The 24,036-nt window shown below is 43.5% G+C and overlaps 1 protein-coding gene across 5 annotated transcripts in view; it reads right to left on the reverse strand.

Moving 5' to 3' along the window:
- The window catches only part of LOC124175115 (homeobox protein homothorax), a 285,128-nt gene extending 281,162 nt beyond the window's left edge, over nt 1–3,966 (reverse strand). The window contains exons 1-2 of one of the 5 annotated variants that reach the window (XM_046555027.1): nt 3,689–3,966; nt 1,993–3,029 (exon numbers count right to left, since the gene is read on the reverse strand). In XM_046555027.1, coding sequence (XP_046410983.1) covers nt 1,993–2,007 — 15 coding nt within the window. In that variant the 5' untranslated portion in view covers nt 2,008–3,029; nt 3,689–3,966. Of the gene's footprint in view, nt 1–1,992 lie in introns of all 5 variants that reach the window. The other 4 variants (XM_046555025.1, XM_046555024.1, XM_046555023.1 and 1 more) reach the window with 4 other exon arrangements.
- Nucleotides 3,967–24,036: the final 20,070 nt, after the last annotated feature.

The following is a 24,036-nucleotide window of genomic DNA, read 5'->3' on the forward strand; positions in this document are numbered from 1 at the left end:
AATCGGGAGAAAGATGCGGTTGCCTTGATTTACGAGTCCTACAGAACCTGGACCAGTGTGTAAATATAATGCAGAACGGATTCGTTGGTGGTAGAGCAGATGAGACACCCGTCGGCATCGTGCCGAAGAGATGCGGCGGCTGACGAGCGTCGGTTAACCGGAAATTCTAAACCCCATCGAAATATCGCAATACGATACCCGTCAGAAATCCATTCCCTTGTACAAACAACAATTGTTTTTCAATGAAACCCTTCGCCTATTTATACCGGCAATTGCTCGTGTCGGACAATATTGAATCTAATATTCCGTCGCACGGCATCTCGATTGGTATAACTAGAAGTTTCGACGATACTTGTCGCTAATACATGTCCGCAAGATTTTTCGCATACAATACCGCAGATACTTAATTCCGCCTTTTGATTCCTTGAAACCGATTAAGCATTTGATACACACACATGCACAGAGACAGACATGTCACAGACACAGGGGATCGCGTCACGCATCGAGTACCGTTCCGTCGCTTAAAATCGGCTACTTATTTCGATGTTAAATAATCCGTATCGACTCAAAAAGCAGAACCGAGGTCGCAGACTGTCGCGCGGATCTTTTCCCTTACTTGGAAAATTACCGGCGTGCGCGATTTAAGACCTGGGCAGTGGCGGGAGAAAAATTAAAGAAACACAATTTCGCTCTTGTTCATTAATAAATTTAGCATATAGAATTTCTTTCTCGAGAACAAAATATGTACGTAACCCATGCGTTTTTACGCGGTAGCATCGGCTATATTACAAATTTTTGAACAGCACGGCTTCCGCCGATCAGTTTTACACAAATGTTGTCTCACTGCAGGCTGTTGTATACATGGTACACCGTGCAGACATGTAAAATTCTATGAAGCGAGAAGTTTTATGATATTCTGATTGATGGTGACATTCTGAAAACATTGCAATTCGCGTGCCCGTCCAACGAACCGGTCAGCAGCCATGCGCTCTCGGGACTAGAATATCTCCAAAGCCGAACTTTCGTATTTTTTTACTTCATATTTCTACCATCTTACGTTCGATTCGAATTATACATACAGTTTGGTAGTTTATTTTTAATTAAATGAGTTTTTTTTCTCTAATTCTTACCGCTCGACTGCCTCGTACGTTTCTCGTTTTGAATTCATTGGTACTAATTATGTACGACGTACATGTAAAAATTTAAAAACACGACGACAAAATTCATTTTCAATATAATCGAGAACGAAAGTGTCATTCTACGGGGTGAACGGTTAAACGTATAATATACACCTAATAACGATATAAAGTCATCACGAACGGTTTAACAGCGTGTATATAATATTTACATGTTAACATCGTTGTAAAGAACTCTTTTGTGTATAACTGCGATAAGTCTATATTACTAACTCCGAGTAGTCGAGGAATGATTGCGAGAACAACGGAATACATGCTAAAAATGAGGACGATAACAGTATCGAGATGATTGCCCGAGGCCGCTGCAGTTGGTTTACATTATACGTGTATAATCTGCGCAAGAGAGATTCGATTTGCGTGTAACTTTTATAATCCACGATATTACCGACGCAGTGAATTTTCAAACCACGATAAATATCCGCGATTAAATTCGCGTACCTGCATAACGCACGAGATCGTTATCACACCTTGTAACGATTCACGTTTTACCGCGACTCGAGAACTTGAACGAAATTTATAAGGTCGGCAAAATTTCTGCTCCTCAATCTCTCCGAGCAGATTGATCGCGTTAAACTACACCCGAACACGAACTAAAGAACTTTCCCCGCACGATACCGTAAATTATAAATAAAAAAAAGAAACGTCTTCGTCATTCCAGTCCAGCTTCTCCTCGACATCATCTTAGCACACCAATAAATCTCTCGACTCTCTATCTCGCACCTGATATTTTTGGGAATCACGGTCGTGGTTGTAATCTCAATATGAGAAAAAGACACACAAATAGTGAATAACGTACCCTTGGCTGAGCCATGAACGCCCTGGCAGCGCCGGGGAACTCTGCGTGCTGAGCCACCGTAGCGGCTGTGTTTCCCTCACTCGCGACTAGCTTCACACGACACTTTTCACACTTTGTTACTCTGCCCTTCGGCGGCGGCGATAGTCGAACCGGATGATAACGGCCGGCCAGCCAGCTTCCGGTTTGAGGGCACGTCGTAGGATAAGAAAAGTAAACAACAGCTTCGCCGATTACAAGTGGTTCGCAATCGTTGATCCTCGATTTCGCGAGGCGACCAGGATCCTCGGCTCGTTATCGTCGCCCTCTTCTTAAAATTATACGGCAGGTACACCACAAGGACGACGACAACCAGGGACGAGGAGACGTCAGCACCCCACAGGCTGCGAGGATACGACGACGATCTCGTGCCTTCTCATCTCTTTCGCCTTCTCTTTACGATAAAAAAAAAAAATATCTTCCCCCCCCTCTTTCTTTAACGCCGATCACTCGGTGCGGATCGTTGGCGTCGCTTCTCTGTCCGGTTTCACGGATCGTCAGTCCCGAAGCATCGTAGATCGGCCTCTCGGGCGGATCCGATTCTCTTGTTCGTTAAAGCCACGCGGATCAACGCGTCGATCCCGATAAACCGATCGTCGGCGACGTTGGCTTGCTTCGTTTTTCCTCGGCACTCGGATGCGTGTTGTCAAATCGGCGTAAATCGGGGATATTTACGTGAACGCGAACCGAAATCACGTTGGTACGTCGAACTTATAGTATTTCACAAGCACACGCGGAACGCGGATTATTATTTGACAGGAGAACGAGACGAAGATCGAGGAAGAACGACGGATGTATCCTCGTAGGTGTTCGCACTGTCACTTGGATTACTTGCAGCCTTGTGATATCGAATATAATCGCGGATCCTTTCGGCCTGCAGCGCGCACCGCACTCATTCACACAAATATATAATCACTGCAACCTCGTCCGGATCACTTGTTATTATCAGGCAGGAAGATGACGATGTAGATCGGCGTATATCCTTCATAATACTGCTGCAGCTATAATGATAATTACAACAACAATAAATACGACGACGACGATTCATCCGGCCTAAATGATTCACTCGTCCGCCGCGGTGCGATTAATAACCCCGAGTAATTCGTGGGTAGTTTTTATTACCACTTGTAACCGCGGCCACGACGACATCGACAACAATAACAACAATAATTACAACAACAAAGAACCTCAACACTTTTCCCCCTTATCCTCCGCAACTCTCTATATCCTTACATGCGTTCACGCAGGTGTCGAGGAGCACGTAGTTTTCAGCAACATCGCATATGCATCGGTCACGCGCGAATTTCAACCGTAACCGTGAAAACCGCGCTACTGCATACAATTGCCTACGTAAAGGTCGTGCGGTTTCGCGGCGGGGGGGGGGAGGGGTTAAGGATGGATGGGCGGGTGCGTTGTCGGGGGTGCGAGGGAGGTGAATTGGAGATCAGACCGAGAAGAGCGGTGTGATTTACCGTTGTTGATACGAATTTTCACTCCTCCGCTGCATCGTGATGTTGTTATTATTATTATTGTTGTTGTTATTGTTATTATTATTATTATTGTTATTATTGTTGTTGTTGTTGTTGGTTGTTGTTGTTGTTGTTACTATTTTTATTGTTATATTTATTATTATGAATGTACATACGCGGCGGGTACGCACATGTGAACGGTTTTAACAAATTTTCCTTTTATACTCGCGTGCAGCACCCAAATTCCGTCAAAATATCTAGGTGAATTTAAGACGTACGAAGTCGTGCCTTAGCTGCGGTGCGTATGTAACAACTAGTGCAGGTTGTATATTACACAGGATGCGTGTTTCAAAAAAACCACCGTGAAGAAGAATTAAAAGCGAGATCCGTTCCCGTTCGTTCGACCGACCGACCGAGCGAGCGAGCGAGCGAGCGTGAAGCGCCTAACGTTTAGATCCTGCGCCGTCCGCAGTCGTTCGCCAACTGTCAATCACCGCCGCGTTTCGCCTTGGAGTGGGGGGGCGGAGGGGCGGGAGGGAGGGAGAAGGTGCCGGCGGCGTCGGAGGAGGAGGAGGAGGGAGAGAAACGGCGGGAGGGCCGACCGACGTAGCGGAGGTAGGGCAGCGCGCTGACGGACCGAGGCCGGCGGGAGGGGAGGGAGACCGACGGTCCCGCCCCCTCGCTACGTCCAATGCCTCCGCGGCCCGACCCCCATCGACCGTGGCGCCACCGACGGCCGACCGTCGAGTCTCCTTCACCAACCGCCATCGCTACACCAACACACGCCTGCGGCCTACGCGCCTCGCTCCTCGATCGCCTCACTTTGCGCCCCGGCGCACTTCGGTGTGCATCTCGGGATCCGGCGATGAGACGCTCTGTGACCGACGTCGGACGGGGAAACGGGCGGGCGACGATATTCTTACCGCATGTTGTATATACCTACACGTGTACGACAACGCCTGATTCGAGGATGATCCGTCGGAATTTTTCGGTTCGCTTGCAGTTCTCGTTTCGATTAATGGAATTTGTAAAGTAAAAAGAAAAAAACACCGCGTTAGACTTTCGGGAGCAGATACACGCATTGGTACATATAAAGTTTTTTTTTTTTTTTTTCCTCTCGCAATTTTTTCTTTTTTATATGTTCAGTTTCCATGTGTTGTTTTTCCCATCTTGGACGATTCAGTTTCACCATTTCCAATTCGCTGTATATCTACGCGGGAGTTCATCGAGGCTCACGACGTATAATCAATCGTTGACGCTGTCGTGTGACATCTTTAAGTTGTAAGAATTTGAATTGCGCGTTTTACCGTATCCGCGCGCAGCCCGTCGCAAGGGAAAGCTTGCGCGCGGGATGAATGGAGGAGTTGACGGGTGTCGCTCAGTCTTTTTCCCGTGGTAATGCGATGGGTCCGAATTACTCCTGCCGCACGGTTCTTCGCGCGTATCGATTGTAGAAAATCTCGCCAATTTTTTTTTTTTTTTTTTCCTTGAAACTTGCACCGGACGTTTGACGGATCTGTTCGTCTGATGAAATATCCGCATACCTAACTTTTTGAATATCGCCGTTGCTAAATTGCGTTCAAATGAATTTGTCAAATACATACTAAACGGATGATTATGACGCTATTGGACACTGTTGGAAAAATTTAACTAAACATACGTATAATGTCCCGGCAGATCAACTTTATATTTGTTTTATTTGTTACATTTCAGTTAGTGAATATGACACGTATTTTTGTGATTTTAACATTCAAATTATCACGTCAACATTTGATTTGTATTCTTAATTTGTTTTTTTTTTTTTTATCCACTCAGTAATTTATTAAAAAATGGTTAAACCAAACCAAAAATTAGTGGATCTGCTGGGACATTATTTTTTTCTGCACCGTGTGTGGTTAATTACTTCGAATCAACAAGCTTGCCGAGCAGGTTTTCCTCGATCCTCGAAAATTCCAACTGTTTACATTCATGACCATGTATACCTGTTATAGGTAATGTATTATTGATGTATACCGGCTATTACCAAGCGATTGAAATCTGAGTGCGATCTATCCAGTCTTGTTTACTCCGGCCGTCTGCTATATACGCTGAATCACGTAAACGTGTACACAGGAACCCGTACGATATTTTACGGGTGTGTAAGACCTGCTACGCCGGATTTTACACAACAAAGTCTAGGCCGACGTAATGCTTACAGTATTCAGAATATTTCTAAGAAAAAAAGGACAAGCAGAACGCGTACGAATCGGTGAACGATTCTGAGAACATCTATCAATATAGCCGGTACACATTCATTAGTTTCGCAGCGTTCCTCTTTCTTCGGCTGATTAAACCAAGCCGAGTGATTTACAATTTTCACTGGCATAATTCATCTTTAATGCTTTAATATGTTCAATATTCTTCTTCACTAGCGGTTGGAAAAAAAAAATATGAATAAATTCATAAAACAAATCGGGTAGGTACTTATAATCTCGGTCCAAATACGCAGTTTATAATGCAGCGTTTTACAGCCGACGGATGCAGTCGCTGTATCAAGTAAAAGCCGTAAAGTAATCTATTCGGATAATTTGATCTATTATATATCCTAACCATATAATAGAAGGAAACAAATGTAAATTGTCTTTTCTCAAAGGTTTTTTTTTACACAGGTCTCTATTATCATTCATTACGCAATTAGCAGCACGTATATTGAATCGAACGGAAGAACCCCGAGAAAGATTATAAGTAGGTAGTATCTTCCTTTGAATATACGCGTGTGTGACTCCTGTCCATGTATAATACACCGTATAATAGTACGCGGGACGAACACATCTCAAACTGTCCGCGGATAATCCGCTTATTATAACCATCGTGCATAGACATCGAGTTCTACAATATTCGAAAGTTATAATTCCGAGCGTTAAATCAACCATTTCCGTGTTTACCATCAGGCTCGTACAAAATGGCCAAGGGGCAGACTAGCAGCTCGGCAGGCGGATCGACGCCGTTGTAGCAACCTGCGCCTATAATACGTTACACGTACTGCTCCAGAATGTTTATAGATTTGTACCTCGACAACTCTCCCTGCGGCTGTAAGGTGTACTTGCAACAAGCAGGCACATGGGTTTAAACTACGCGTATTGCGATGCGAATTTGCGTTCATCTACATCCTGCAGGCAACCACTTGTGGGCGCGTATTGTACCTGCTACGAATAGTACAATGTGCACCCGTAAGAGATGGGCGAAAAAAAATATGCTTCGCGATAATTTTTACGATTGATGAGAAAACAGCGGTAATATCGCCGGTTTAAGGAAGACGCCTAACTCGAGTTAGATCTTTTACGACGATCTAGCTGACAATACGTCTATATTTTTTTTTTTTTGCAACGTGAATCTCGCATCCGAATGTCTTATATGTTCCAATTACAATAATTCAAAAGCGTGACGAAGGAGAATAAATTCGAGATATATACGGTAGCACAAAATTTCTGGGAGCATATTACACGTCGTGTAGGTAATACGATATATCAGTGTTAAAAAACGTTGGATCGAAGCTTCTGAAACTTGTTTGAAAGTGTTTGCGACGAGGGTGTTAAACTCTCATGAATTTAGAATTCTGTACAGGCAGTATCGAAAAGCCAGAGAATCGTCAGTCCTTACAACTGGATCGATTTGGCGATGACGGTGACGAATCGTCAATCATCTCCGACACACACCGGCAGTCTTTATAATCTATCGCTCTCCGGAGCTCGAAGTCTCGCCGTCGGAAAATCTTCTCGAGTCGTGCGGATCTTCGAGCAGTTAAGCTCGCACAGTTCCGGCGGCCAACAATAAACGCCGGTTGTTAAGAGTCGTCGCCAGCGTCATTCGCTGTCTAATCACCGAACGAAAAAGGAAACTGTTGTTTTTCGCGCGTAGGTACAAACGCAGGCACGATCCGTAGGATTTTGTTGCGCGCGGTTGGTTTCGGAGTCTCGCACTGCACCGGGTGACGCGAATGAGAGACCAAGGGCGAGTACCCCGTGATCGATCACCACCCCTAACGCGACACCCCGACACCCGGGTTCGACAACGTGTACGTACAGAGGGTCACGGGCACACCGACGATGGGTGGATACGTGAACGACGTTACAGGATGTAGGTATACTCGCAATCCGCAACTCGTCTACACGGTATGTGCCCGTCTACCTACTCGAATCGCGCGTACGCTACGATACGTACTACGTAGACCACGCACGCGAGAAACCCTGGGATGTATGTTTCGATTTAACACCGCAAAGCGTGCTCGCCCCCATGTATAAACATCCGAAACTCACACAATGGCGTTTCACCCCGGCGCTGTGCGTACGCACAGCTTTTCGTAAAATTGATGACTTGCACTAAAATCAGCTGGGAAAACTCTCCAGGCTGTGGTATACACCCGTGGAACACTGTTGTATGGTGTCCCCGTACCTTATACTCTGTTAGAAAAATTTAACTATACATACCTGTAATTTTCCAGCAGATCCACTTTACATTTGTGTCATTTGTTACATTTCAAATTTTCTTCAATATCAACATTTTACTTGTCCATTTCACGTTTTTTCACTCGGTAATACATTAAAAATGGTTAATACTACTCAAAAATTTTAGTCGATCTGATGGGACGTTTCATTTCCAACCGTGCATAACTTATACCCAGTATAAACCCGAGCAAAATTACCATCGCTTCGGATTCCGTGAAACTGTTCTCATCGCAACCGTCCGATATAATAATAATAATAATATTAATAATAATGGTTTATCGTGGAATTTGAGACAAGTCCCCTGTACACATCAACCGTGGTTGGAAGATATGCAGCATATACAGTGTAATAAGTAGCGGAGAAAGTGAGCTAAAAGTAAGAAAGTATAAGACAGTGGAGTATAAGATAGACCTAGGATGTTTGGCAAACATGATTCCTTTTGAATTTGGCCTAGAGTGTACAGCGTCTGGGACTGGCAAAATTTCGCGAATTGTATCCCGAGCGTTAATATTGTGCCTACGTGGTGCGGAATCGCGAAGATTACCTCGTGCACGATCGCAAGCGTGACTGCGTGAACACGTAAAGCTGAAAAGTGAGGCCTGGGTCTGCGTAACGTAGAGGTACCTGAACACGTAAGGTGGTAATGTAACGCCACAAGTGACACCTAGGTGTTATAACGATCGTAGTAAATTACTCGTATATTAAATTTAATCTGCCAACCCGGCGGCATGTGAGCTCTACGCGCTTTGTATTACACAATGTGCAAATTGTGAGCCCGGTTACGCGCAAATCGCAGGTATACGATACCTTGCAATGCAATGGGGTATAAATGTTGCACGCATCTATGACGTACATACCCATGAATGCATGAGTTTATTTACTCACGTAGCTGCACACCTTCTCACCTGTAGAATTTCTCGAAGGTGATATCGTCCGATGGTGTCTGATCTCGTCGTCGGGCGGCAGCACCGCACGGGCTTGCAAGATTCGACGCGAGGAGCGACGAGCGCGCGTAAAAAGCTCGTCTTCAAACGTATCCGGGATATTAGGCGCCCGGTTTAATCCGTGATAGTTTCGGACCCCGGGGACGAATTATTTACCAATAAACACCATGTGCGCACCGCTTACGCAACGATTAATGGATAAATTTTGGGAAACTGGAATTATAATCACCCCCCATTCGGTTCCTCCTATACAACCGTGTTCGTGTTGCTGGGTTATGTTCCGGACGCGTTTAACGGTGCAACACGTATAATAACCGTGAAAAGTTTTACCTGTTTCTCCAAACTATGTTCAGTAATTCAACGTTGAACATTCAATGGTTGGTTGGTGTTAATTGGATGATAATAATAATTCGCTGATATCACTTTTCTGTTTGTGCGAAGAAAATAAAATAAAACAATAACCGGGTTTAGGCTGCCCGTGAGCCGGTCCCCGCATTTTCCGTTTCCACAGTGCAGGTTCCGTGAGATGACTGAAAAAAATAACATACTCATATTCAGTTTGAATTTTGAACGAGAAATTCAGATTCGTGATTAACGATTTAGAAGCTCTCAGGTACCACGTTACGTGAAAATATGACGATTATTTTCATCTTGAACCACCAGAATGGAGCCACCACTACAAATTCTGGCAGTTTGACTTTGTAGTCCTTATCGGTGACCCAAAAAATATCCGCTTACCAAGTTCCGTCAAAATTCCGAATATTTTTAGATTTTATTTGCCACTATATTCGATTAGCCATTTTGGATTTCGTAAATCTAACTTCAGATTCGCCATCAGCCACCAAACAAACCTTCGAGTACCAATTTTCATCGAAATCCCAATCTTTTTTGTTTTCTTTTCAGCACATATTGAATACCCCAAATTTAAATTTTGCAAATCTGACTTTAGATTCGTGATCAACTTGCACTCGATTCTGTCCATTCATTCTCATAAGCTAACGTCAGTTTAATTTTATTCTTTGTAATCTTTTTATTTAAATAATTCAAAAAGTATCGAACTGATCAAAGCCGAAATCCAATCATTTTAGAAAATCTGCGTCAATTGAGACCAGAATCATTGAAATCCGGTAACTCGTTCTCGAGATATCGTCAGACAAAAAAATCGATGAAACACATGCACGCATACAGACGTCCCCTAGATTCTCTAGACCTCGAAACGTCGAGATGTAGCGAAAAGTCGACTTTTCATTTTCGGAATGATTACGACAACTTCCTTGTTTCTCTGAAAATAGAGAAATGGGAAGTTGAAAAAATTTGCAGTAACGTGAAAAACAATAATTATTATTCTACGATGAACGTGCCGGCGTTAACTGTATATCCTTGCCGACAACTGTCGATAACGAACTCGAAATCGTGTAATTTATTCAACGACGATCAGTTAAGGTTAACGACTCCGAAATGCACTTAACCGTTTGACTAGCTGCTCGCATCACAGCCATGTCCCATCCAATCTGGTCGACATGTAACGTAGTCTTCAACCTTGATATTGACTCGGCAGCGGAATTACATTAGACTTCTCGTCCTGCGGGTGACATCAAAATTAACAAGTAGTAAACGGTATTTAAAAGAAGAAAAAATAAAATTAAAAATGCAGAGACGAGAAGAATCCTTCAAATCCAAGGGGATACTCCGGTGAAATTTTAATTATCGATTGAAAATTATCGTTGAAAAAATCCCTTCTCGCCATCTTTAAGATTGTGTAAGTATATCAAAAACCTTAGCCTCCTGCGGGGCGTTGAAATTTTTTTTCGTAGCCTATAATATATACTACCACGATCGAAAAATTGGTGGAAGGATTTTCTCATGTGACTTTTTTCAATCGGTTGAGAATTAAAAATTCTTATTTTGGCAAAAATTTCGCCGAAGTCTCCCCTCGATAGTTTCTAAAATGCGAAAAACTGTTTGAATAACGTTATTTTAATTCAGTGACGAAAAGAACACGTGTAACGAAAAAAATGACAACGCGACGCGAATCATTATTCCCAAGCTTCGTAAAAAAACTTGTTAAATCCAGGTCCAGGAAATAAATTATTGTACAAATGTGTTAATGAGAGTATGTTTTCAGATTACTTTTTTTTTAGTTGATGTTAGAAAGGAGTCAAATGGTCATGCGATCGTAAATATGAACGTCGTATTCTTGCTTTTATAGGTGTTCTCGTCCACGTCCATCCTTATCCGCTTCCTATCGAAACGCGGTACGTCTTTAACGCAAAACAATTTGCAGCTCAAATCTAATATTATATGCTCGGATGAACAAGTTCCGACGTTGAAGCTGACTACAAATTATACAACGAATAGTTAGGATAATTTTGCAAATCGCAATACAAGTGGGCAAATGACGTGCGAAAATACACGATTCTCAATCAATTTTGCATATCCTATCTATACCCGAACTTGTTCGCTAATATTCCGCCTCGGGATGATTGGAATCCGATGTAAGGAGGCGCCGATCAGATCATACATGTAAAATTACATGTTTCTAGCGTTATCCTGTTTCGTACTTTTCTACGGACACTCGGCAATTTGCTGCATTAATTATTCACGAACCAGGATCAAATTCGTTAATGACCGAAACAATTTTGAAACACGTTAATTATTAGCAGATCGCAATTACCGATACACGAGTTCAACACCAAACACGGTTGTAAATGACTGTAAAAAGTTCGTGGTCCACGTTTGCTATCGAGATAACGAGTGGCGCATAAAACAAAGTGTTAAAACTCCCAAACGGTTATGCTAAACTTGTACAGTCTGCGAATGATGGTTCGAGTCATTGGTCTGGTTCAAGTCAAGTCAATCGCCATTCCTATTCAACAAGTGTCAATATCACTGTTAGAAACGCGGTGTTAAACGTAACACCGAAAACATTCTATAAAAATCCACACCATTTTCGTGTCAATGAAAACCACTCGGTGTCAAGAATCGTGCGATTTGCACCCGATGATCTTTAATTTTCTCCACTAATCGGTGCAGTGGAATTTTATCCGCATCGTGAATTTTCCAACAGTCTAAGCGACATTTTTGATTTTTCTAAAGGACGCGCAAAAATGGCACCAACTTCACCAGGACGAAACGACAATGCGAAGTAAGGCCGATCGGTGACCGCACAAACTTCCTGACCCTCGGCTGACGGTGCGTTGCAGATGAAGGAAGGGGTGGACGTAGAACGGCGAAGCGACTGCCGTTCGGGGTCGAGACGATGCATCATCCTCGCTCGAAGAAGACGCCTCCGGAGGCGAGGGGAGCCAAGGGGGCCGAAATCAAGGACCTGCAGCCCGGGTGAGAGCTGATCTCGTCGAGGCGATACCCCCGCGACCTCGGCAGGCCTCCTACACCCGCCTGCCAGTCATTCCTCCAGGGTTTGGTAACGCGCCCGTGCGCCTCTACCTGCTCGTACGTTACGTCCGCGTCCTCCAGGTACCGCTGGAATGTTCTTGTTTTTTTTTTTTTTTTGTCATTTTGTTTCTTTCCTCGCTTTTTTTACGTGCCCCATCCGCAGACCGCGGCCATCGAAGCTCCGGATCGACGCCGTGCGCGCGTGAACCCCCTTGAATTACTTTTTTAGGTACCTACGCGCGTCGCGGACTTGATTCTTCTGTCCGAAAATCGACCCAACGTTTACCGTTGTCGACTAATCGTGGAGGAATTTTCGTAGTCGATTCAGATCTCGAACGTCAGACAGTGTTAGATACGGACGATAAGTGCTATTTAGATTGACATGAAATAGTGTTGGATTGACACCAAAATATATTCTATAAAAGTTCACGCCGCATTTTTCTTTTTTCCATCTTCTTTCGCAGTGTCACCTTCTTCAAATGGTAAATCAATAGTTAACGGGGATCGTTCGGAGAAAACATCATATATGTATAAATATTCATTAGAACGCGCGGTAGAAGAGATTGGTGAAAAATTTGCTACCGATAATTTTTTTTTTTTTTTACCAGTGCACCGATGCCTGAAATACGAAAACGTAACCAGGACCACGAAGAGAGTCCTCCGTTCTCGAGAAGACAGACTCGCGCACCTCAAATTACGCGTTCTAAATTCTTTTGGAGCGATTTGTTTGAGCCGGCGGTGTCATGAGCGTTAACCTCGAAGACGGGCATCTTGATCCCGCGGAGCGAACGGAGGAAGCTCGACTCGACGTCTCGTCAGCTGGGTCACCACGACTCTCATTACGGTCCGGGTCTGTCGTGTGAATAAGGAGGAACGCATATGTGTGCGCGAGGAGAGGGAGGAGGAGAGACCGCAGGTAGCGGGTACGTACGTACGGAAACTCGTCGCCTCCTGCTGACGGTAATGCCCCATTTATCTTGACGGTAGACCGCTTGGGTACATTTCGAGCGAGACTGCCCCCATACATTTTCTTAAAGGACTGAATTACCCAGTCTCCCTGCGTAGCTCTGTAACCTACCTGCAACAGGATCGCCCCAACTTTTCCTTGTAGGTACGTACGTACGTTGGGGTGGTACAGCCAATAAAAAAAAAACGACATACGTATATATTTTTTTTTAGTTCCTGATTCCTGATAAAACTGTTGCTTCCAATGGAAAACAAATGAGCTGCAAATTTTAGCTCGATCGGATAAGATTCAGAGGTCTCGTTTTCGAGATTTCGTTTTTACGATGAAATAACAGGTAAAAGAAAAAAATGGTTGACCCGACTCACCGTCGATTTTCCGTGGAAATATGGACGAAAATGAAAAACGACTCTTTGAATTTAACACGATTATTTTTTATTGAATAATTTTTTCAGTCTTAAGTCACAATTATTCTCAATGTATGCAAAATTGAAGAAAAAATCTGAAGTCCATCTTTGTACCGAATACTATTGCCTGGAAAAAGGGTCTCTTGATATTTTTTCTGTGCGTTTTTCATGCGATTTTCGTGTGAGATCGACGGTGAGATAAGTTGAGCATTTTCTGCAAGTTATTTCAAAATGAAAACTCGAAAGCGGGACCTCTGAACCTTATCCTATCAAGCTCAAATTTTCAGAGGATTTGTTTGCCATCGTAAAAAACAGTTTTATGAGGAAGCAGCACTGAAAAACAAAAATTTCTCTTGGGCGATCCACCCTAATGTACAATGTACGTGCATACATGTGACTATCCGGACTGCAGTTGGATTTAGGAGACAGACTTAGGAGAGGGTGTAAAAGATGTCGAGGAAAAGTATTTTCTGAGTATCAATGTCAATTTAAACATCGCTGTTCTCGTGCGAGAGGTTTGGTTCTGAAAAAACCGAATCTATTTTAATTTCAGCAATCATCGAGGGAAGGTCATTGACATTGCACGCGTCTTCTGATAGTTTAGAGCCTATTTTTGAAGCGTACATCTCACGATACACGGTAATGGTCATGTCAAATAGATAAGATTCGATGCTGAGACATTATAATTAGAATCGATTCCGATGTGTCGGACGCAACAAACATCCATTAAAGTGCTTTTTATGCGAAATTTATTCGACGCTGAAAGCTGAGTCTAGAAATTATGTGACACGATATTTAGTGTCGAACACATTCCGGATGAAGTTCGAATAAATTTCCGGGATTCGAGATGCCGGAGCTAGGTCATTCACACGTTTAACCATTTCTTTGCAGGTTTACAACGTCTCCACGTGATTGACCGCCGCGCGGTAACAACCAGCCCTGCGTAACAAGTTGTGCCGATTTTCGAAAAAAGTCGAATCTCGAGGCCATCGAAGCGCGAGATAAAAAAGTACCGTCGAGGCAAAAGTTCACTCTGGTTGGTTGCTTACAACTAATTCCCGCCGACGCGCGTTCAGTGTAAAATCAAACGCTGAGCGTCTCGACGGATCGGAGAGTCTCCGGCTCACCTCCTCGATCGGCATAGGTAACGAGGTTGGATGACCCCTCGAGACTGCCGAATAATTAATAACTCGTTAACGAGGCTGTCACTGCCGACGGACGAGTCCTCGACTGGTCCTGCACCTGCGGACCGTGAGGGTCCAATTCGATCCGTTTCTTCGTCCTGTGCGTCAAGACCTGAATTTTCGAGGGCGACGCGGGGATGCAGATGCAGGAAAGAGGCGGCGAGACGATAACGATGACGGTGCTTATTTCCACGACGCTCCCGAGGAACGTTAAAAACCGGCCTGCGAGTCTCGCGCTAAGTGGCGGCGGGGTTTTACTCAATCCGACGATAGCCCTTCCATCCAGTACCTTATACCTTGTAGTCGGGAAGGCCTTCGGGGCTGATGAAGCGTTCCTATTTACGGACTGACGGAGTAACGCGTCCTGATTTACACGACCTGCGGCATTCACGCATTTAACTTCGGTAATGCATCCGTTCCAATGGAGCACTTCTACTCTCCGTAACCTCTGATTCATCGTTCGGTAAGTGCCGCTGAAAAAAACTGAGCAGAATCAGAACCTCGGTTCGAGCAGCTACGATCTAACTTCTCAACTCCTTTTCCTTCACTCCGTGAGTTCAAATTTTACCCTTCAAACGTTCACCAACAGTCGCATAAACATGCGACTTTAAATTGATACGAAATTTTTTCACAGCCATGCAGTGTACCACCTGTGACGTAGTTTGACGAACCCGGGGCGCAAGATTATGCGAGGTTAAATTACGGCGCTACCCCGAAGGAGCAACTCCGCAAGAGTCGCGGTAGGGACGCACTTTTTTGTCCCGGCTCATGCCGGACCGATGTTTTGTTTTGACGGTGAGTGACGGCTGAGTTATCTCCGGCGAAGCCCGGCGATCGGTCTTCGTCGATGCTGGACCCACGGTTCGTGATGCGGCCCAGCTCGCCCGGATGGCTCCTACCGAAAAAGATACACGCGGTGTAAACACCCGATAAAACAGCGCCCTTTTAACTCCCGCGGACTGACGCGCCGGAGTGCCTCCATTATTCTTCGGTTTTAACGCCAGCCATTCTTCCTCCTCGACCCCGTCTTCCCCCTGACTCGGTTCCGCTTCCGGTTTCAGTTTTCACCATCGGGACGCGATCGGGACTGAATCATCTTCGCAGCACAGAGAGAAACGTGAAATTATTCGACGAGAATTGTATATAATGAAAATTGTAATTCAGTAATTGTTTTTGGAAAAATTTTTGCTCGGACACTTTGTCCATTCTATACCTGCGGTGTGAATTTTTTATTTCTACCTAATATCAGCGCAAAAAGTTACCGTAATAAAAGTTACGGATAATCGTGTCGACTACAAAAAGGCTTTGTACAAAATTTTTGTGTGCCTCACGGTTACGGAGATATGAATAAACTGAACTGATTACACCGTTAATTTGAACATGGCAGTCGTTCCTTCGCCCTAGGAAATAAGAGAAAAATCGCCTTGCGAGGAGAGAATTTCGCGTCATCGATGATCGCGACCGATTCCACCCCTCGAAGAAGGTCGAATTAACGCCGACGCGTCTCGAAGAGATGACAAGTGTTCGACGGGCGTTAATGTGGCGGCTGTCCGATTTGCTTGTCGTGTATCCGGTGTTAGGTACATCCACCTCGTGGAAGTTATTAATCTTTGCCGGGATGCGGCGGGGCGCCGAGTCGGAACTCGGTTGAAAAAGAAAGATTGCGATAGGACGGCGACCCACTGGGCTCTAAGATCCTCGCGCGCGTCTCTCTCGACAAATCGAGGATATTCAGTCACTCGGTCAGTCAGTCACTCAGTTAGTCACTAACTCAGCGCGGCTGAACGCTCCTCGGAGACGTTATCGCGTCAAATATCGACAGCCTCTTTCAACGCCGCCCTACCGAAACTTATATGCCGTCTATATGTGTATCCGCGTACGTATCCGAACCTTCTAGCCTCGTTCAGGTATACGTATAACTGCAGGGAAGAAGAATAACCGGAGGGTGTTAATTCGTGCTCATCGCGTCTTTCGTGTAATGCCTGCTTTCTATTCGTTGCGGAACTGCAGCGCCGTTTCGCTTGTGCAGTGTTGGGCCTTCGGAAGAAAAGACAAATTACGTGTTTTGCATTTTTTTTTTTTTTTTATTAATTTGAGCCTCTCAAGCAGAGCGATTGTTAAATTATTATGTTCGTTTGGGACGTTGGAACGATTAAAAGAAAAAAAAAAAGAATTCGAGCCCTGAGGGTTCCGTACAAAGTTGAATTTTTTTTTTTTTTTTCGATGTGATATAATTACAAATTAACGTTTTTCGAACTTTTTCCTTTACTTGTTCTTTCAGAACTTGTTTCTCTCAAAATTTCATGATTCTAGGTCAACGGGAAGTACCCTACAGGTTCTGATTTGATCAAAATATGTGACGTAAATGGTCGTAGCTTTTGACTGCGTTGACTTATAATCTTAAATTTTTTACAATTTCAAGGGGGCGTGGACTTTGGTATTTGACATTAATTTCAACTTGATACCTCTGCATGTTCCTGAGAAAAAGGATCTTGACAGACGGACGGACAACAAAGTGATCCTATAAGAGTTACGTTTTTGTCTTTAGAAGTACGGAACCCTAAAAACACTGGAATTACTTCAAGTATCCATGAAAATGAATCACCTTTGAAAGCCTCAAAGAGTTGAGGATTTTTTCTGAAAATTATAGAGAATTAAAACAAGCTGTTCAACTTGTTTCAATAAATAACCGAACGAAAGAAGAATGTTTATTTAGTATACATTGTGAGAACGGTGAGATTTTACAAAGAAAGATGTGGAATGCTCGGCATGGGAATTCGGAAATTTTTCTACAGGTTACCGATGAATACCTATACCCTGCGGTGAATGAGATCTTATCTTCGACGGAAAAAAAACTTGAAAAAACAAAAAAACAGAAAAAATGAACGCACGAATCCCGAGTGTGACGAGGACTTATTGACGGAGTCCTGCGCGGGTTCTCCGAGCTCGAATAGCCGCACGTTCTAATTTATTGCGTACGAGAAGCGAGCTTTCGTTGAACGGTTATGGGGGTTGGGTATTTAGTCATTTGCGTCAAGTTACGAAGTCTGGACGAATACGTGTACAAGGTATACGGAATATATCCCGATTCCCCACGTAATCGTTATATTGAATGTTACCCTTGTAAATTTTCGATGGTCGTAAAGCCCGGCGGGGTTTCCCGTTAAGCTTGTTAAGTTTACTAACTTTTAATTCGACGCCTTCGAAGAGTCACAGTGTCGCTGTAACAAGGCGGGGATGCCTCTTACGTATACCTGCGGTCCAGGGTATACCCGATGCACCTTGAACCCCAGCCTGCAACAATCGAAGCGTTGCATCCGAGTCAAGACACGTCGTAATAATCCACAACCCGTCCCCTCGTTTGTAGAATGACGAAACAGCCATAACAGACTTTACGACGGTTTGACATTCTGACGGACTGCCTTGTTTTATGACTCGTCTTATCGTCATAATAAGCAATAACCGACCGAATGTCGCTTTGACACGCGCTGCAATTTCGCTGCAGTAACAAGCGTTTTTACCTGGCGCGAATTGCGTAGAAAAAAAACCGCCTCCGTTACGTTCCAAACATTTTTTACCCCATTTATTTTTCAGCATGTTTTTGCTTCCGGTTGATAGTGCGACTAATCGTATCACAGAATTTCTACAAAAAAAAAAAAAAAACAAACATCGAGCCGATCGAAAATCTCTATCTTTTTCAAGAAAACGAACTCGGGTTTCGAAATGGAATTCGGGTTATTCTCCCGCTTCGTTTGATTCTCGGAGCGGCCGTGGAGCGGCAGCATCTGACGGAGCAATCTCGCCTCTTGGCTTCGGATGACAGCGAGCAATATTTTCTACCGCAGGCATGTACAGGAGGAAGAACGTGCGCCGCGATTCTGGCGTTCAACCTGCTGCTGCACTGGTGCAGAAAAGATAAATCGTTTGTTTTCAAACTAAGGCGGGGATTTTTATAGCTTCTACTCTCGGTTTACAATGCGCGTTGTTATACCTGCAAGCACAAAAATCGTCCTAGCTGCAATTCCAATTCTCATTCTTTGGCGTATTAAAGCGGAATTTTTAAGCGGTAAATAAATTATGAAAGATGAAGAAGAATCCTTTTCCCAATTGCAAATCAATCGCTCGATCTGTCGTCGATTGTGATGGGGGCTGTATAATGTACGTGTAGGTACATACCTAATTTCATACCTACGTGTTGGCGAGATTATAATCCGAAATGCTTGACAGGCCAGCAATTTAACGAACTGCATAGTACTACTTTTCATTAAATCTATTTCAACTGGCAATCCGACACGTTACAATCGTGTGTTTAATAATCTATGATGTATTTAATTTATTTACAACTTACGAATGAAATCTTGCGCGCGATGATCTTGTGATATTATTCTCGAACTTATTACAATCTGATAGTGTAGAAAAAGAGTATGTGACAGAAGTGTACCTCGAAGGAATTCTTGATCGGGTGAAAGTTATTTTATCGATTCGTTTTGCGATAATTCTCATTACAGTCCTTTCGCACACTTCTTTGGTACGAGAGCGTGGCGTACGTGGTATCATCACGCATTACAGTCTTTGCATTCTTTCATCGTCGACACACTTTACGCGTGGTTTAGCCGTAAAACCCCTGATCGCCGTACGCGTAATAAGTGTATGTATGTATACCCCATGCCACGGGTATAATACATACTTGCAAAATTTGTCAGCGAGGAGGACATAATTTATGACCGCGGCGATGGCAAAGCGCAGCAGCGATCGGCTTGCTGCCTCCTGTACGGTTCTTGCAATGGCACGGCTTCGATGATACGCGAATATGTGTATGGGAAATTCCGTGCAAACCCGAGCAGCGTTCAAGCCCTTACCATTTCTGATTTCGTTCGAAATTTTTTACGCAATTGTCCCAATTTTGTAACGGGAATCCGAATTTTTTCAGATTTTTCATTCAACCGCTCGATTATTTATAAATATTTTCAAGACGATCATTTTTGACACTCTCATCAAGTCCTGAAAAATCGTATTTTATATTCCGAACATTCTACGATGGGCGGAGTTTTTTGGTAAACTAAAACGTTGCTTAAGCGGACTGAAAATTCCTAAAGAATTCCGAAAAGCCTTATTTTTCAAATCGGTTTACGATGGAACCAGTCTCGAAATGCTCGAAGTGGAAAATGAAGGTTTTGAGAATTATTTGGGAATTTTCAGATCGTTTGAACTTTAAATATTTGTGAATCATTAACCGGTTGAATAAAAAACCTGAAAAAAATCAGGACTCTGTTTCAGATTTGGGAAAATTGCAAAAAAAATTTTGAACCCAATCAAAAACGGTGGGGATCAGACTTTGACCGGGTTCGCATGGAATTGCCCATATATATAGCCGATTGTGCAGTTATGACTGCAGGTATGTGTATAGCAACCTCCAGGTCGAGGTCTTGCACTTAATAATATTATATAAGACGGCGCTAATTATGTTCGATCCTCAAATTTTTCGTATCATGCAACACACTTCAAATTTTATCGTACATTTATTATCGCGATCCGTGCACGGATCTCGTTTGCGAATATTGAGTAATAATTAATTACCGTAACTGCGATGAGGCGGAATTTCGAGAAATCTTATTGTACGTGCAGATCATATATACGTAATGCGCTCAATACGCTGACATAGTTTCGCTACGCGCGATGATGCAACCCTATTTGTGATATAAAAGTAACGAATGCGAGAAATAATATGAAGCAGATGAGTCAAATTATAATATTACCGGTATATTTTATGTTTTTATAACTATATACCCACGCGTTGCGGCGTGGAGAAGGAAATAAATTGATTTATGACTCATTTCACACCGTCGGATGCTGTAATTATATCGTAAGAAATTTTATAACTTTGGATTTTGTAGATCATATTCGGTATTGCGTGCGGAGAATCGACCCAGAATTTTTGATCGATACAGTGATATTAACCACGTGCTTCGCAAGGCGTAATAAAGCTCGCGTTAACTAACATCATGTTAATTACAACATATTACAGCGATACAATTCCAATTTTCATCACAGAAAAACTGTCGAAATCATGTTTTCCGGGTACTAAATAACAATGGATCACGATGACAATCATAGTTATATTGATTTCCATGGTGATTGAACATTCCAATTTGGATATAGATCATTTTCTTGATACAGAATGAAAAATAGGTATACATTGTACCGAATCTAATTGACGAAATCATTTATCCATTTGTTTTATTTCTCCAAAAAGGCAAAAACTTTGGTTTCTAGGTTCGGGCAAACAGCACATTATATAGATATCGATATAACTTTAAGTATACCTATAATATAAAGGAATGAACGACTTTAATGGAGGCCAGCAAAAGATGATGATAATAATTATTATCGTAACGCAAGATGGATAAAAAAAAAACATAATAGTCAAAGTGGCCACCAAATTTGACAAGCGTATCAAATTATGTGCACCCCGTAAAAGTTTTTATCGAAAATATAGCATGATATTATAGTTCAGGCAATCGATACGTGTACGGTATCGGCTGCCGCTGATAAGTGCGTGCAGAATCCATGTAGGCTAATTTATACGTTAAATACGCTGCAGATCGGTTTAATTGCGTGGCAATTTGTCTCGCCAACCATCGCGTTTAAACCTTCACATTTAATTGGCCGGTGCTGTGCGCAGCAGAAGTCCTGACCTGTCGTATAATCTCATAGCTCGTGAATTCGAAAGTGCGACACGAGCCAACCGTAGGTGTACCTATAAAATGAAGGAACGAGAAAATGCGTCGTAGCATTCGATCCGCGGACAGAACAATAATGATCGAGGCGTCGAGAAATGTGGTGAAAAAAATCGCGATTAACGCGAGTTCAAACAACGAATGATTCAAGGTTCAAGCGCAAGGATCGCTTCCTTATCGGCCGCGAAGGTGAAGTCGGCGAAGGGCGCAGGATATCAGTTATCACCGCAACAGCTGGAAGGAAGGTCTCGTGTATTCCCGTGAGTTTCATGGGTTTTATGGGAATAAGGACGCAGTGAATCGCGCGCGTGTCCTGTGGGGTCCGCCGCGTTCCGACGTCCAACGTTGGGCCCACCGCTGGGTCCGTGTATGATAACATCGCGGGGTCACGATCCCTGAGTAAATTGTTACGTCAGTCCCACATCGCTCTGTGCATTCTTCGAGGGCCGAACACGCTCCCATCAATTTCCCACCATTATCCCACTCCGTACGACGATCATATTTTACGGGAGAAGATTTTTTTAGAACCGGTCAATGGGTGACGATAAAATACGCGGAAGAAAATTTCTATGGTTATGAAATATCGGTTACCTACCTCGTAGGTACTCTCGAAAATCAAGACCCGAGTTTTCACTTATTTTATTACGTCGAGTATAATATGTGCAGAGTTGATCGACGAACTTTTATCAGTTTAGCATCAATCGAGGGGGGACTTACCCACCTCAGAATCAGAGCGGATTAGATATTTGCGCGAAATCAGCTGCGGCGCTGTTCACAAGTTTATACTTGAAAAAATTTCAAAATCTTTTCGTCCGGCAACAGGTTAAAAACGAATAAATTGATTCAGGCGAAGACTTCATTCCACTTGGATCTTGTCCTATTACGTAATAATAACATTTTCGCCCAAAGTTCTGATTTCCTGTTTCTGATAGTACACGGTCCTCTTTACAGGCAAGTCGATTTCCCCGTTTCACGTTATCTAACATTCCCAAATACCCATGTAATCAGGCACGATGTTGCGTCAGAATTTCCTTCCGAATCTAGGTATATACATACATCATACACCGTAATAACATATGAAATTGCAAAACCTCTCGATCTTTTTCGCGGTCATCTACGCGTAGGTATCGTCAGTCTATATTTCCTAGATGAGAATAGACGCGTCTACCTGTATACAATCCTTGCATCCTGGCGTCTACGTACCTATAGACGTCTAGAATCGCGTTGGCATAAAGGCTATTCGTTCGAGCACCGGCGGCAGGTCTCCATTTTGGCCGCGGCGATATGGCAGAGGCACATAAAATATTCATAAATATTCGAAAACCCGTCAGTATGCAAACGAGATGGTAATCGGGCCCGAAGCATCGCATCGCATCGCATCGCATCCATGATGCGGTCGCAGAGAGGCACCTCGATGCCTCGCCGACTATTGGCGAACGCAACTTTGCGCCAGCGAAATCCATCGCAGCTATTAGTTCCTAACCGAGCTGGACCGACGGTCGAACGGTGATTAGTTGACGGAGTTCGGGATACGTGGACGCCGTCGTCAAGCCTCCCTGATCGTTAAAACCCCTCCCGCTCGATCCTCAAATCGGAAAGAAAATTAGGAGGTAAATATTATACCTAAGCCGCGAAAGGCGAAAGTCACGACACATCCTACGAAGTAAAAAAGGACTGCGACGAGAAAAAATAAGCGCAGATAACTGATTTATCGGTAGGTACTGTACGATGTGTCGTGTTATACCGAGTTAGGTAACTGAATATGGTAAATTTTGTAAAGAAATTACGATAATCCTCGTATAAATTTTCGTTTTTGCCAATTTCGTGGATCAGACGTGGGTATAAGATACTTACGGTTTTGGTAATACGTGAAGAACTGTTAATCCGTTGCTTCGACTGATTAGTCTAGCGCCCGTTGAACGGATGTAGGAGTACTTGCCATCGTGTGTATTATACGTGCGTAATAAATACATCTAATCTGTATGTAATAATGATAAAATATGTGAAATGAAATCTGCACCAAATCTGATCCAACAACGTTGTCCCGAGTTCTATGTTCACTGTTGATATTATTCAGCGTTATATTACAAACGCCGCGTAACCATACGTCGATATTATATAACCCACCTTGTATACCTGGAGCGAATTTATATTAGCACGGCTCTATACATATAATTATCGTCAGCAAATGTAAACAAACGATCACGCGGAGGCTCAGCTCGCCTCTCCTTCTCTCTTTCTCTCGTAATTTTCTCATTCTCTCTCCTCTCGGGTGTCCGAAGCCTCGGGCGAAATGTCCGGTGATGAAAAATCGAGATTACGGAACGTGCGAAGTTCGGAGTCCGCGTGACCTCCTCATCTCGGAGATCACCTCGAGTATGGGATTTTCTAATTTTACACGGTTAGTTTCTTCATCTTCCCGC

The sequence above is a fragment of the Neodiprion fabricii genome, chromosome 2 (genome assembly GCF_021155785.1).
Source record: "Neodiprion fabricii isolate iyNeoFabr1 chromosome 2, iyNeoFabr1.1, whole genome shotgun sequence".
In the NCBI taxonomy this organism is placed as follows: Eukaryota; Metazoa; Arthropoda; class Insecta; order Hymenoptera; family Diprionidae; genus Neodiprion; species Neodiprion fabricii.